Here is a 16,229-nt window from a genome sequence, read left to right as displayed (position 1 = left end):
GAGAAAGTGATCTCTAAGAATGAATTAGAGATAAGCTTTTACTTATTTTAAAGAAAGTAAAAACAATGGAAACAGAAGATGGTAAAAGTGAAGGGAAAAAATTACAGTTGTCCTTTCTTTCCTTACTGAAAACACACAAAATAGTAAACAGGGTAGAATTTAAAGGGGATGTCCTGTCTCTTTACCCTGACTGGATCTTCTGAGGGAAGCAAAAAAACAGATATTCAGCTCCCCTTTAAAGTCCCACTTACTTTAAAAGGACTAACTCAGGCAGGACTCACACAGATGTGATTTGGTAACATTTGAGATGAGTTTGGAACTGACCATCAACAAGTCACAAGGTCAATCGGATGATTTTACTGCCCTGATGCTACAAACAGTTTGATATTTTTAAAACTGCCACTAAAAGCATCCAGCCTACAATTGAATTAAGAAGCACATGACATCAGTTCATTGGAAGCACGTTAGAAGTAGAGTGTTATAGCCTGTAGAAGCATCCATCATTTTTGTGTAGATTTAGGCAGCAGAAGAAAAACAAAACAGTGATTTTTCACTTACCTTAACAAGAAAGAACGAGACGCCATAGGTTTGCAGAGACCTGGCCAGCTTCACATAGCTGACTTTGGCCTCAATCTCCGTCATGTTCTGACAGTTTTTATGTGCCTGCAGACGCAGGAAGAACAGAAGTCCATTAATTAGCTCACCGCTGCATAAAGGAGACCTCTACATTTAGTTTAATGACTCATGCAGCATGTTTTCCATTTCAGTTACATCTTGAAAGATAAGATATTATTTAACCTGTATGAGTCTTTTTTAATCAAAACAGTTAAACTTCTAAACCTCCACAGATTCTCTTACCTGGAAGATTTTTTTCTCCCCTTTATTTTTAATGTATTCCTTAGGCAGGAACTCCTTTAAACTGAGAAGAAACAGTTCAACCACGTCAAACAAGCAGCATGACTTTATCAGGATTTCAAAGAACCATCAAAACATCAAAATGATGGAACCAAAAGAAAGACAACTCAATAAAACATGAGGCCAGTGCTTACTCTAAGAATCCAGGCTTGTGTTTGGACTCATTGTGATCACCAAACTGAATCTGGCACTGATAGCCTGCAAACTCACAGGCCTTGTCAAATGAAACTGGATGTGATCCATTCAGGATGTCATCACGAGCCTTTTCCACCACACGCAGACAAACACACACACAGAGTAGAAATTCAGGATCAATCCGAAGAGCAACAGCAATCATCATTGATAAAAACAAACATGCGGTATTTAGACTAACCCTGATGCATGAGCAAGTAGTGCCAACCCCATCAAGCTGAATAATAAATAAATAAAAGCAAAGATTGTATGTTCTCAATTACCTGTACATAAAGCAGATTAAGCTGGACAGGGTCTCTGGAGTCCACATTCTGGTCTGAGTAGAAAAACTTTCTTCTCAAAAGCAACATCTCTGTCTCTTCCACACCCTGCTCCCTCAGTGTCCTCCCATGGTCCAACCAGTTCACTAACAAAATAATCATTTATGTTAGACAATAAATAACATCCAGAAATCAATAAGTAGATGTAGATCACAGGGTTCTGAATTTGTTTCTTACAAAATCCCACACCTTTCGGATATTTTGTCCTGAAAGTTTTACAGCATTTTGGACATTTAAATGCAGAGTTTTAACTTTATGCTTAAACAGTAGGTTAAACCAATAATGAAAGGCATTTAGCAAGCAAGCCCAAAATGGAAATGTTGAGATTTTGATTAAAATATATTGAAAAAAATACTACATCATATGATTTTGCAAATTAAAGAAAAAAATATGTAAAACTCATAGGATAAAGTATTCAAAGCATTTAAGACTTACTAGAATTTTGGCTTTTGTAAATTAGAGAAGGTAAAAACTCTGAAAAAAATCTAAAATATTTTCATTCTCTTGGGCTGCTCTACCAACAACAACCGGCTGTTGCCGGTTCGATTCCCGGCCCAGGGTCTTTCTGCACGGAGTTTGCATGTTCTCCTTGTGCATGCGTGGGTTCTCTCCGGGTACTCCGGCTTCCTCCCACAGTCCAAAAACATGACTGTTAGGTTAACTGGTCTCTCTAAATTCTCCCTAGGTGTGAGTGTGTGTGTGTGCATGGTTGTGTGTCCTGTCTATTTCTGTGTTGCCCTGCAACATACTGGCAACCTGTCCTGGATTTACCCCGCCTCTCGCCCGGAACGTTAGCTGGAGATAGGAACCAGCACCCCTCCAGACCCCACTAAGGGATAAGGGTGTACAGAAAATGGATGGATGGATGGATTTTCATTCTCTGTTTTCTTTTTTCTATACTTATCTAGATCCAGAACATTATAAAAGATAATGTCCAGTTCTGTACATTAACACACACAGGACATATCATGTTAAGTTCACAAAGACAACACGGATGTCAGGATTTTAGCCAAAGGTAGTTTTGATCAGAAAAAGCAAACAGCAGAGACACTTTAAGGAGGCTCTTATAATCCAAATGAATACATTTGACTTCATGCAACTAATATATAATTTTTCAACAGGATAAGTTTTTACTGCTCTAGCTGATATTTTACATGGAACTGGTAGGAATTATTATTCCTGCCTTAAAAATTCCAGAACGAGTCATAATCACATGTGAGTGTGTTTATGAATATCAGCTGCAAGTGAGTTAATTAACTCATTGAAGATTTTGTCAGGACCTTTAGACTTTTTTAATGGTTTTATTGGCTCTAGTGGCCTTTATTTGCTAGTGAATTGACAGGAAAAGTAGGTAATGAGAGAAGAGGAGAGACATGTGGCAAAGATTGCCAGGCCAGGAATCGAACCTGTGACATCTGCATTGAGGACTAAGGCCTCCATATGTGGGTTGTGCTTAACCCCTGCACCACCACAGCACCCCAACCTTTAGAATTCTTAAGGCCCTTTTGACAGATGTCCTTTTTGTATAGGATTGTGAGCCCACTGTGAATCTTACACTCATCGTCTGTGTGGAGTTTCTGCTTCAACTTCTCCATCTTCTTGTCATCTCTTAGGAGAGTCTTGTCTCTTTTCAGTGTTCCTGTGGTTTCTTCTTTCTTTTCCTCACCAATATCTCGCACCAGTGAGTACTCATCATAATTTGTTATACCTGGTAGACAAACACAGCTTTGAGTTAATTTCAGTTTTGTTTTTAACTTATGGTCGGTATGCCTGCAGACAAGACAGAAAGTATTGTAAACAAGATGAGGGTTCCTCAGATAAAAACATGAAATTGTAAAAGAACTGACCTATTCTAGCACAGATGGTCATGAGCATGTCACTGACGATCTTGGAGTCATCTATCATGACAGTCTTTACTGTGCCATCTAACATGCGAATTTTCAGAGGCCTCTGCTTCTTCTTGTATTCCAAGGTGTCCTACCAGAGAAAGGAGTGGTTGATAGTTGGTAAAAATCAGCTACACAGAAAAACTCCATCTGAGCCCCTCTCAGCAGGAAATTCAATAAAATGAAAAAATTATTGAGCCATAATAAGCCACACCAGAAATGTCTTGCCACCCCTGTTAAGTGTTCAGTGCCACTCACCCCATTCCTTAACATATAGTAGTCCAGGGCCTTTCCAGCCTCCAGCCAGATACCTTTTTTTGGGTCTTCGTCAGACAGAAACAGCCCGTAGTCATTGGCTACAGAAAGAAAGAAATGGTAAAACTGATGTAGCTGCAGATTGAAATATCAAGCTACTATGAAGATAATGTGCTTGTGCTACAAGTATATTACAGCAGTGTGTCAACTGAATGCTCTGCCTTCCACTTCTATGTACAAGTTCTAAATCAGCTTAATAGCAAAACAGAGAGATTGTAGCTTGAATATAATAGAGCAGTTTCTCTCAGTACGGGTCCTCAGGTCCCCTGCCCTGCATGTTTTAGATGTGTCTGCTCCAGAACACCTGATTCAAGTGATTGCACTGTGTCTTCTGCATGTCATCAAGTGCTGCTGAATCCTGTTAATCATCCACTTATTCAATTTAGGAGTTATGTAGAAGGGAGACACCTAAAACATGCAGGGTAGCAGTCCCTGAAGACCAGGAATGAGAAATACTGATAGAGCTTTGTCATTGAAAAATTAAGAGAAATGTTTTTTTTCTCTAATCTCTCCAAAGTTTTGCTGAAACATCCCTTATTAGTTGCAGACATTCTGAAGCTATTTTGACGTCTTAATGAGAAAATTTGATAATGTTGATAATGACATGCTGGGCATGCGTTCAATAGTATTCTGTTAGTACTGTGTGCTAGCTGTTAGCTACCTCTTTGAGGATATAACTGTACTTCATGTTTTACATATAATTATTTGGCATTGTTTTGCAATTTTTGTCTGGGGGGAGAAAAATAATCCAAATGCATTCAGCTACATTCTTGACATTCGCTTTAGCTAACTCCTTAATTATGTCAAGGCTTTATTTACTTTATTCATATTGTTTTCGCATTAATATTTTAACATGCATGGACAGTATAGTTAAACTACACTCCATATTGTAGGTAGTTGATATGGATGTAGAGGGTGTAAATACATTAATAACACCACTGTGATGCATTCTGCAGGATGGTCGTCTTCATTCTCCTGTTCTGGGTCAGACTCTGGCTCCAACTTGTAAGGTTGGATGGACAAGTCTTATGTTGTTGACATCTTTAACAAACTTTGGAATAAAATGTTTCTCTGCCAGTAAATAATCATATTGTCGCCATCAATCTACCAAAATGGCTGAACGGGGAGGAGTGGAACACTCTGTGACCTGGAGGGGTCAGGGCTTGAAATGTCTCATTCACTTTTTAAAAAACCTCAGGCAAACAAGTTGCTCTAAAATGCCTCAGAACAGAGGGAAACCAGGGATCTGAGGAGCAACAATACCCCAGGAATTCAGATCAAACCATTGTTCTAAACTTAATGATACGGAAATTCAAAGGTGTAGAATCACAATCAGAAACATTTTCAATGTTCTGCATGCCATTGTGGGTTTTTAATGTGTTCATATCGGAACACAAAACCTTTACCGTTGAATAAACTGTGAAAAATAAAATTAAGTTAAATAGAAAGTCTTGACTTCAGGGTAAGACTGTAGTCTAACAAGTTGATTTCTGTCCCTTAGTTTTATGGATAAGAAAAGCTGAGCAGCATTTGGTTGAGTAGTTAAAGCTGAAAATATAGAACTTTGTTTCAGTTCTATGTGCATTAGTGGCTTAAGCTGGTGCTTAAGCCACTAATGCACATAGAACTGAAACAAAGCTAATGCTAAGCTAATGCTTAAGCCACAAAACAATTTCAAGAAATTTATGAAATAAACAGTTTAATAAGTGATGTTCTTTAAATTCCAAAGACTTGCTCAAGATTCTCTAAAATAATGTTGTCATCTCAATGCAGCAGTAAAATTAGACGCAGCTCACTGCATGCAGAACACCATCTAACAAGAGACTGTTGTGATTTGCTCCGGTTTTATGATGAACTCTAAATCCCAGCTGAAACCACACAAAGGAATCATTTGCTCAATTACAAAATCATTTATTCATGTCATTACAGCAATCTTCAAAGCTTGTGGTGAGAATCTTGTCCACAATGATAAATGCATGCAATCCAAAATAGAGACACCAATTACTGGAAGAAAAACAAGTCAACATTTGGACACCAAAGATAAATGAAAGACAAAAGTTATTTTAAATGGCCTGGAGATGAGCTCAGAGTGTTCAACAAGACAAAACAATGTCAATCCAAACTTAGCTCCAACAGTCATTCAGAAGTTGGAGTACCAAAGGACACATGTCAGACAGGGTTGAAATGAAAAGAGATTACATTTATCTGACAGGAAGCAACATTTATTACTGCTTAGGGTTTAAGGAACAGAGTTTAATGGAGCTTTGTCTTTGTCAGACTGTTAACAACGTTAAAAAAAAACAACCTTTGATTGTTCTCTTCCTTCTCCATTTGCTGAGCTATATTAAGAAGTTCTAACTTGAAGGGCTTTGTGCAAGACATTTGCAAAATTGGACTGTGTAATTTACTGGCCAGTAGAGACAAGCTTTTCCCATGGGTATTATGTACCTTACTCACAACCTAATGTAAAATAGCTTACATGCTGGAGCAAGTTGTGCAGGGAGCTAATGTTGAAATAGCTTGTGTAACAGAACATAACACAGCATCATGGAATTCAGATGATGTAGACTACAATCAAAATGCAGAACTGTTTTCTTCTGAAAGAAAACAGTTCTTTCAGAAGAGGCAAACAATGTTTATTAAACATTTTTACTGATCTTACTCTGAATTTTCACAAGGAAAATAAGCAGGTCCAAAAGAAACTCCAAAACATTAATTCTTTAACTAGCTAGAGCAAGAAACAAACATTAATTTTCATTCCCTCTTAATCAAGGATCCAAAAGGAAGAAGTCTAGAGAGGAGAGAGATCCACAGAAACCCCGAGTTCTCCCAATTCTCGAAACTACCCCCACTCTTTCACCAGCTTCTTATTTTAACTCTTCCAGAGGAAAACAATAAGTTGTTCACTTGAAAGCCATGACAGATATTCACTCTAACAATTCTTGGATTTCACCTGAATCACATTAAGATGCCTAAGCTTAGCTTAGAGAGGAAGGGCAGTAACTTCAACTACTTCCAACATGGCTCAGCTGTACATCCTAAGAGTGAGCTGATTTTTCAGTCCCTGCTCTGGAATAGGGACTTACTTTACTTTAGTAGAAAAAACAAAAGCTGGAGAATTTCTTACAGTTGCATGTAGAATATGTTTGACTCATCCAGAGCACATGACCACATTGTATGGTTGAAAAGTATCTTTGGACAAGGCTTTTTATTTCTGTTTCTCTCTGGTACACACACACAATTAATTCACAGGATAATTTTTTTTTTCCCTCAAAGTAAAGATGATACCAAATTAATAATAATAGGTTATATTTATAATGCCCTTTATATCTTTAAATCTCAAAGGGCAGGAAACGGGAACAAAACAAGGAATTGCAATGGATAAAATATTTAAATAAATGGATACATAAACAAAAGAAATTAAAACCAATATCTAAAAAAAAGAAATGTCTTCATTTTTAAAACAATCGGTGGACTGTGGTGCCCTCAGAGTGTCAGGTACAGCATTCTATAGACGTGGAGTGACAGTAAAGAAACCTGATTGAAATAGAGGTTATTGAGTTTTAGGTTGCTTTCTGTAGAACTTTGTTTATGAAAGGCAGATTGGAGATGGATCTGTAATTTGAAAGGATTTCTGGATGAATAGTGGGTTTTTTGATGAGTGTAATTATAGACTACATGCACAGTAGAAAGACACAGGAAGCAGAATTCAGTAGGTGATGCACCGTTGCCATACTGCTTATTGTGGATGATGGCTTCCTCTCATTTTTGGGCATACATTCTCCCCTAGAATCATTCTCCCTCCAGACTCTTTGCCTCTCCCTGTCAGTCATTACTACATGTAATGAATAATTCTTCTCAAGGTTGAGTTTAGTTCACATGTGTCACAGAATATTTCACAATGAAAAACATCACAGATTTTCCAGAGTCAAACTAAAATAATCCAGTTCATTAAAACAGACAATTCCTCCAAACGGTTCAGATATATGACCAATAATAAGCCCCTCTTTAAGCATCCAGTTCATCCCAGAAAAACCACTCAAACTCACCTGTGTGCATCGGTGGGTGGGGTGTGTGCGCATGTGTGTGGGGAAAGAGAAATGTTACTCACGCTGGCCAAGCTGTGCCTCAGGAACTCTTTCCCTGATGATGCGGCAGGCATCATAGACCATTGTGGAGGGTTCAAACTGCATCGTTTTGACCACATTCCCCACACCAATTTTTAATGACAAGGCAACCATGATTGCAGCTCCGCTCTGCCACCCACTCCACACCTGTAAAAGGGACAAAAGTCAGCCAGGAAAGTCATTGTGCAATCAAAAATGGCAGATTTAATCAAAGTTATCCAGAGAATCAACACTGCCAATGAATCTGAAGATGAACCTGTCGAGATGTTGCTTCATAAATTTGACAAACTTTGGGCCCAACCAGACCCAACCGTTGATCTCTAACCAGTTTTACTCCGGCGTGTCAACATGAAGCAACACACCTAGTAAAACTTTGAGTTTCCAGGTTAAAATAATAAATGAGATTAAAAAAAAACCTTAACATGCAAGTACCACAACTGATGACTCAGTGTACTCTTGGAAAATAATTTTCACTTTCAGCAGATCATATTTATTAAATATTACCTATTTAATTACTTATTATACATTGCTGCACATATAAGGGGGTGGCTCCTTTTGAGTTACTGATATGCCCAGGCACCTAGGATGCTTGGAATTCCTGCCTCCTATGTATTTTTACCTTTTAAATCACTTTCTTTCTCTCCTCACATTATTATTAGTCATCATAACTCAAAACTAGTGGAAACCCAGATGGATTTCCACTATCTGTGGGACACAATGTGAATTGCTCTTCTGATCTTGTTTAACAATCCCATAATCCTGTGCTGCATCACTGCCACTGTCGCATGACTGAACAAATATCACATAGCTAGGCCTGTCGCGATAAACGGTAAATCAATTAATCGTATGATAAATTAAAACTATCGACGTCATTTTAATTATCGGCATTATCGTCTCTTCCGGCCTTTTTCTCTTTCTGTTAATGACACTAAATGAAAAAAGGCTCAACTCCGGTGCTCTCCACTGACTCCTCCCTTCCTCATTTCCTCAGTGTAAAGCCCAGCGCACACTACACAATCTTAGATCTGTCGGCCGATTGTCGGCCCATTTTCAAAACCTGACAGATCACACATTAGCCGACAGAAAATATAAGGGTTCGATCGGGTTCGTTCCTGCGTGTGGTGTCCAACAATGGGCACAAAATAATGGCTACAAGTCCAGTGAACTAATTTTAAAACCAGGCATTAATCAATGCTTTACTACAATCTACCTGCAATGCATGTGGCTATAGTCAGTCCTGACTGAATGAAAATCATTATAACCTATTTATGTCACGTTAACGAAGAACAGCTGAAAAGTTACCGGGTTTATCAACTGCGGTAGCAATTTAGCTCCAACTCCTCCCCTTGTTATTTCTATATTCTTTGCATGTTGAATAAACATTAATGTTGTTTCCACATATCATCTCCAATGTCCGCTGGACTTCGGGTTGCGCCGTGTCAGCTGTTTGGGATTCCCCTCCGTAATTTCCACTCAGAAAGCGCTGAGGAGAATCCGCCCTTTCTGATTAGCTACCTGTCACATTCAACAGGCATTTAACACACCACACAATCTTAGAAAGACCAACGTTCTAAGATTGTTGTATGGGGAAAATAGCAGCAAAAAATCATGTAGTGTGAACTATTGCATCAAGTAGTCAATGTGACCATCTTCTCTATTTAAATCTAATTATTACTGAAGGGCAATATAATATACAGACTTCATAATCTTTTGGTTGAATGCAGTATTTATTTCCACTTTGGCTTTATGTTTAGTTTTTTTTTTTCAAGTGAGTTTTTTGTTAATGGAGACTGAGAATCCATTTTATTTTTGTTTTTGGTTGTTTTGTTTATTTTGTTTATCAGTTCCAGTGTTAAGTGTTCTTTTGAAAATAATGTGTATCTATCTTTGGCAGGAAATCGCATGCATTATTACGCCATTTCCATTAAAGCAGTGTAAAAAGGTCTCCAAACAATATTATCGTTTATCGCAATAATTTTTGAGACAATTAATCGTTGAGCAAAATTTGCTATCGTGACAGGTGTACACATAGCCAACCTCCCTGCTGTCCTGATTTACATTATAAAATGGAAACAAGATAGAAGTAAACATCAGTCAACATTGGTTCAGTTTTACTTATCAGACTGATACGGATATGTTAAAAAATTATTAACATTGGCCAATACTGATGCTGATGTATTGTGCATCTTTGGAATGAATTGAGGGGAGATTAATTCCCCTCTAATTCCAACATCATATCCTGACCTCACTAATGGTCTACAGGGATAATGGTCAGAAACACCAGGGAGTTTTTTTCAACAAGACAGTGGGAAACCAAATTCTGCTGGCATGGATGAGGAAGAAAAGAACCTAGCATTGGGCGGGTATCCCTGTCCTGATCGGTACCTGAAGGAGAATCTTTTAGTATTCAAAACCCAAATAACAAGTCAGTTTTACTCTTCTTTTGTTCCTGTCACTGTACGTACAGTGAGGTAAAAGAAAAAACATAAACCAGAAAGTTTATCTCTTGATATCCTCAATGCCACAACATGGTAAAGTGTTGTTAAGAGCCATGAAAACATTACAAAGAGGTACAGGATCTGTTGTGCCATCTTTTTAATATTGTGTTTTGTGGATCTGAGATGAACTAATTGTATATTACCACGTAAAAAAGTTCAAACGAGATCAAACACTTCATGTTGATACTGTCTGCAATTAAATAAATTACAGATTTTTTTTTCCTATTAATTTCTGTTTTACTCGTTACTTGCATATTCAAAGTTCAGAGCACTGAAATAAATACCTGAAGATAACCAGTGTGTTACAGACTGTCCAGTCAAAGTTGGGGGTTGAACACGTCCTAAAAGAAAAACAGAAACCATGTTGTAATTAGTTTCAACAGGTACAAATGCAAGTGTGACATACATAAAGCTTCAATTGAAAATAGCTTTCTCACAAACTAGCGGTAAAAGTAACATTGCTTAAATCTACTTTGCTAACATATGTAGTTTTAGATATTTGCTTACATATATCTACAGTGGCAGATTCTGGTATGGGCGACATGGGCAGCCGCCAGTTCAGCATCTTGTGGGGGCGATATGAGACACCCTTCCCCCCTCCTTCATTTACAAAAGCATGCTTCTACTGTGCATCAGTTAAACTCACATGCTCTGACCCACTGCCACGCCATTGCAGGTGCACAGCCACACAGGTGAACACACATTCCCGACAGCAGAGTCAGTGCACAGAAAAACAGTGGCAAAAACTTACAAAGCAGGCAAGGATATCAGCTTTTTTAAACCTGCTTAATTTCATTTCGATGGCAGCAGCTTGCTTTCCTGCATGTCGCAGCAGGAGTAATTCTCCTACTCTTGGTACACATGGTGAAAGTACAATGCAAGTAACCGCTGTTTACGTACCACCGGATGCTAATGCTAAAACAGCTATTGGACTTTTGCATGGCAGCACTAGCCATCTGCAGAGCATCTATCCAGATGCTGTGCACATCATAGCAGGGGACTTCAACCATGCAGACTTGAAGACGGCGCTCCCCAAGTTCCACCAGCATGTAAAGTGTGCTACAAGAAAGGCTAACACTCTGGACAAAGTCTACTCCAACATCAAGCCAGGCTACAGGGCTAGACCACTTCCTCACCTGGGTCAGTCGGATCACCTGTCCCTGCATTTAATTCCTGCTTATGCCCCCCTCAGGAAAACTGCTCCAACCATCACCAAAACCATCAAATCCTGACCCAAGGATGTGACACAGCAGCTGCAGGACTGTTTCGACAGGACAAACTGGGATGTTTTTGAACATCAGGACCTGGAGGTTTTTACAGACAGTGTACTGTGCTATATCAAGAACTGTATTGACACTGTAGATGTGGATAAACGCATCCAGGTCTTCCCAAACCAGAAGCCCTGGATGACTCAACAGGTCCAGCGACTGCTAAAGACCAGGAATAGCGCCTTCAGGTCTGGGGACAGGACCGTCTACAGTACAGCCCGAGCTAACTTGAAGAGCGGCATCAGAATGGCTAAGTCCAACTACAGGAGGAGGATAGAGGGCTACCTTGACAGCAACAACAGCAGGCAGGTGTGGCAGGGAATCCAGCATCTCACCAACTACAGGACCAACCTCGCAGCTGCGGAAGGTGGCGCCACGCTGGCAGAGGAGCTGAACCTCTTCTTTGCCCGCTTTGAGGTGAAGCCAACAGAGGCAGCCACACTACACCAAGCGACCCACAACACCACACCCCTCGTTGTAGAGGAGCACGAGGTGAGGCGCACACTGCAGGCTGTCAACCCAAGGAAGGCTGCTGGGCCTGATGGCGTCCCTGGACGTGTCCTGAAAGACTCCGCCGATCAGCTGGCTGGAATCTTCACCAGGATCTTCAACCAGTCCCTAGCCCTGTCTACAGTCCCATCCTGCCTGAAATCTTCCACCATAGTCCCCATACCCAAGAAACCTCACATCTCTTGCCTCAACGACTACCGGCCAGTGGCACTAACCCCTGTGGTGACGAAGTGTTTTGAAAAACTGGTCCGGGGTCACATCACAGCACTTCTCCCTCCTGGCTTTGACCACCACCAGTTCGCCTACAGAGCCAACAGATCCACAGAGGACGCTGTGATCACGGCCCTCCATGCTGCTCTGTCACATCTGGAGCAGCAGGGGAGCTATGTGCGGATGCTCTTTGTAGACTACAGCTCTGCTTTTAATACCATCCTCCCTCACAGACTGGTGGACAAATTGGGGGACCTGGGCCTCCCTCACTCCACCTGCATGTGGATTCTGAGCTTCCTGACCAACCGACAGCAGGGAGTTAGGGTGGGAAAACATACATCCACTGCCCTCAGCCTTAGTACTGGCTCTCCACAGGGCTGTGTGCTGAGCCCCCTGCTCTATTGTCTGTACACATATGACTGCACCTCTGCCCACCACAGCAACACCATCATCAAGTTTGCTGATGACACCACAGTGGTGGGGCTCATCTCAGGAGGCGACGAGTCCGCCTACAGGGGAGAGGTGGAGCGGCTGTTGCAGTGGTCCAGGGAGAACAATCTGCTCCTCAACAACTCAAAGACAAAAGAACTCATAATAGATTACAGGAGGAATAAAACGGACATTACACCACTAACCATTGGGGGAAAATGTGTGGAGAGGGTAGCTGATTTCCGTTTCCTGGGGGTCCACATTGAGCAGGACCTCACATAGAACATGAACACTTTCGAGCTGATAAAAAAGGCCCAGCAAAGACTGTACTTCCTGAGGGTTCTCAGGAGGAACAACATCAAGGAGAAGCTGTTGGTGTCCTTCTACAAGTGCTCCATAGAGAGCATACTGACCTACTGTATCTGCGTATGGTATAACAGCAGCACTACGGCTCAAAGGAAAGCTCTCCAAAGGGTTGTGAATACAGCCCAAAAAATCATTGGCTGCCCTCTCCCCTCACTGGAGGACCTGCACAGCGACCGCTGTCTAAGAAAAGCACAACACATCACAAAGGACACTTCTCACCCCGGACATTCTCTGTTCACACCGCTGCCTTCAGGCAGAAGATACAGAGCAATCAGAACAAGAACCAACCGTCTCAGAGACAGTTTTTACCCGACAGCAATAACAAAACTAAATAGAATAGAATAGAATAATAGAATAGAAGTACTTTATTCATCCCAGCAGGGAAATTACTTCGCAGTTACAGCATAGAGACAAGACACAATAACAACTACCACTGAGTAGTAGTTGTAGATAAAATAAAAAATAAAATATAAAATGCTATAAATTGTAAAAATATAAAATGCTGTTAATATAAAAAGCAACTTAAGATGCAATCGAAAACAACCATTAATCATCATAAATGATGTACAGTACAGACCAAAAGTTTGGACACACCTTCTCATTGAATTCAATGAGAAAGTGTGTCCAAACTTTTGGACTAAGCAGCTGCTTAGTACATTTTTGCCTTGGGCCGGTTCCAAATGTCACCAGCATTGCATCATGTTTTTAGATCCACTGACTGATTGATGACTTCATTTGGATTTATCAGAAGTGCAAATAACTGATATTTATTTTAGTCCTATTTTTTTCATTTGTTGTTTTTAATATGCTATAGTTGTGTTTTTGGGAACTGTCAGTAAGGTCTTCCAGTAATATAATTGCCCAGTAATATTTTACATTTCTTGTTAACTTGTTAACATCTTTTAATACAAAAACACAGTGAGCTGCCTGCAGACCTCCTTGGTGACCTGACCACCAGGTTTAACAAGGTGGTCAGAGTACCTCATTTCTGGAGGAAACCCATCCATCCATTTTCTGTACACCTTTGTCCCTTAGAGTGGTCGGGAGGGGTGCTGGTGCCTATCGTTCTGGGCAAGAGGCAGGGTACACCCACTCGCCAGTCTGTCGCAGGGCAACACAGAAACAGACAGGACACACAACCATGCACACACACACTCACACCTAGGGAGAAGTTAGAGAGACCAATTAACCTATCAGGTTGGACTGTGGGAGGAAGCCGGAGTACCCGGAGAGAACTCACACATACACAGGGAGAACATGCAAACTCCATACAGAAAGACCCCAGGCTGGGAATTGAACCCAGGACCTTCTTGCTGCAAGGCAACAGCTCTACCAACTGCGCCACTGTGCAGCCCGTTTATTCTGAAATGACCAGGCTAAGACCTTACATTAAAAATTGTGACGTAACTCAAGACTGTAGTAATTTGAGTCTAACTATTGACTTGCAAAATAATGTCTTGGCCTCTCTCTGGGTACTAGCAGTACTACAACCTTATTACATTTCAACAATGAAGTAAAAATATTGGAGTTTTGTAGTATTAATATAAAAGTTTTAAACAAAAATCAATAACGATCAATAACTTGCCTTAATCAACACAGAAAAGCACAAATAGTTCATCTTGTTGCTAGACTAGTATTATTTTTATATAGTTATATTAATGCTAATTGCCTTTCATTATTAGTTATTTTGAGTTTAATCCATAGACTTGTGCAAATAAGTACAACTGATTGTGAGCTACCATTCTGCTCTTTCTTTAGTAATACTAGGAATGAAACATCTGATTTTGCTGGAGATTATAGTCAAGCTATTTATGTGGGAGCCCAGCCAGCTTCCTTACCAACTGTATGTTTGGTTGAATCTTTGCAAGTTAGGAATTAAAATAAACCTATCACTGTAGTTTTAAAATAGTCTATTAATGAGCATAATCGGTGGAGTTCCATGTGGACGCTCATACAGAATGCGTGGGCATCAAGAAATATAAACATTTCTTGATGAAAACACATTCATATGAAACAGGATACAAAATATATACATATTTCTGTTCTTATTTTAATTATGTAAGTTGTGGTCGTCCATATTGGCACACCTCACTCAAAGAAAACATGTTCATATGAAACCAGAGATTTTACTCCTACAAATCTTGAAATGTATTCTTCAAACAGAATCAGACCCAAAGCTACTGACACTTGTTGCAAAATATGTATTTGTTCTAAGCTCAGTCACATTAATTTACTTGTTTGTCTATACTAGATATTTTCTGAGTTATTTAGCTATTTTAAATATTGGTGCAAGTGTTGCTGTTGCACTGAGACAAACCAGAACTTCCACAGCTCTGAAATGACATGTTTCTTTTGAGATCAGATGACCCAATGCCTCTTCCTGTTTTTTTACAGGCCCAAAAATACCATAAAAGGGCATTTCAGACATCCGTATACTCCCAGCTATGAATCAGCTGGGAGTATGGAATCCTGTCTGCACAGAGCTAGTTTGACTAAAGGAAGATAAAAAAGTTCACTATTCCAAAAGCCTATTTATGACTGGATTTAAACCTTGTTTAAATACAAGATTTAAACAAGGTTCTTCAAACCTACTGCTCTTCCTGTACAATTAATATCAGTCAAAGCAAACAGGAAATTTGTCCAAATTACACAAAGTGTGGAGACTTTTGAAATTGTGCTGTTAATATCTCTCAGTCCACCCAGAGGAAGTGCAGGGTCACAACAGTAATTACTGTAGTTACTGAGGAATGAGGAAGTGTAGCCTTCATCAACTGAGTATTCTGAAAACAGCAAGTGAATAAATATAATCAAACTTTTATTAGATGTTTGAAAATGTAAAGAAACCAGAAAATAAAAATGTTTGTCAAAAGTATGCATCAGAACAGTTACCTCTTTGTGGTTAATATATCTATAGCAGCAGGATGTCAATAATGACTTTGCAGCTTCAAAAGCTCCAAACTTCTTCCATAGTGACGCTCCAGCAGCCAGTTGTCACCCTGAACCAAACATCCACTCTATTTCCGACACTCAAATGTCACACAGTGGTGTCTCTATCTTGTGCTTCAGGTTTGGCCATGATATGTTGAGTGACAGTGCAACTGCCCACAAAAAACATGCTTATTTTTAAAACGTTTCTTCTACAGCAAACTACATTACTTATAACTGAAAGCTGGTCATTTTTGTGATACATAGA

The 16,229-nt window shown here is 39.8% G+C and overlaps 1 protein-coding gene across 1 annotated transcript in view; it reads right to left on the bottom strand.

Annotated features, from left to right (window-relative positions):
* tln1 (talin 1) overlaps nt 1–16,229 on the bottom strand; it is a 73,530-nt gene that overhangs the window by 47,767 nt on the left and 9,534 nt on the right. Inside the window, exons 2-10 of the mRNA XM_032569308.1 lie at nt 10,538–10,594; nt 7,740–7,902; nt 3,572–3,669; nt 3,275–3,404; nt 2,983–3,135; nt 1,371–1,513; nt 1,050–1,177; nt 859–919; nt 559–663 (exon numbers count right to left, since the gene is read on the bottom strand). Of these exons, the coding sequence (XP_032425199.1) occupies nt 559–663; nt 859–919; nt 1,050–1,177; nt 1,371–1,513; nt 2,983–3,135; nt 3,275–3,404; nt 3,572–3,669; nt 7,740–7,869 (948 nt within the window). The 5' untranslated portion in view covers nt 7,870–7,902; nt 10,538–10,594. The remainder of the gene's footprint in view (nt 1–558; nt 664–858; nt 920–1,049; nt 1,178–1,370; nt 1,514–2,982; nt 3,136–3,274; nt 3,405–3,571; nt 3,670–7,739; nt 7,903–10,537; nt 10,595–16,229) is intronic.

The sequence above is a fragment of the Xiphophorus hellerii genome, chromosome 8 (assembly GCF_003331165.1).
Source record: "Xiphophorus hellerii strain 12219 chromosome 8, Xiphophorus_hellerii-4.1, whole genome shotgun sequence".
NCBI classification, from domain to species: domain Eukaryota; kingdom Metazoa; phylum Chordata; class Actinopteri; order Cyprinodontiformes; family Poeciliidae; genus Xiphophorus; species Xiphophorus hellerii.
The sequence above is the reverse complement of the archived record's forward strand: the minus strand, read 5'-3'. Positions and strand labels throughout refer to the sequence as shown.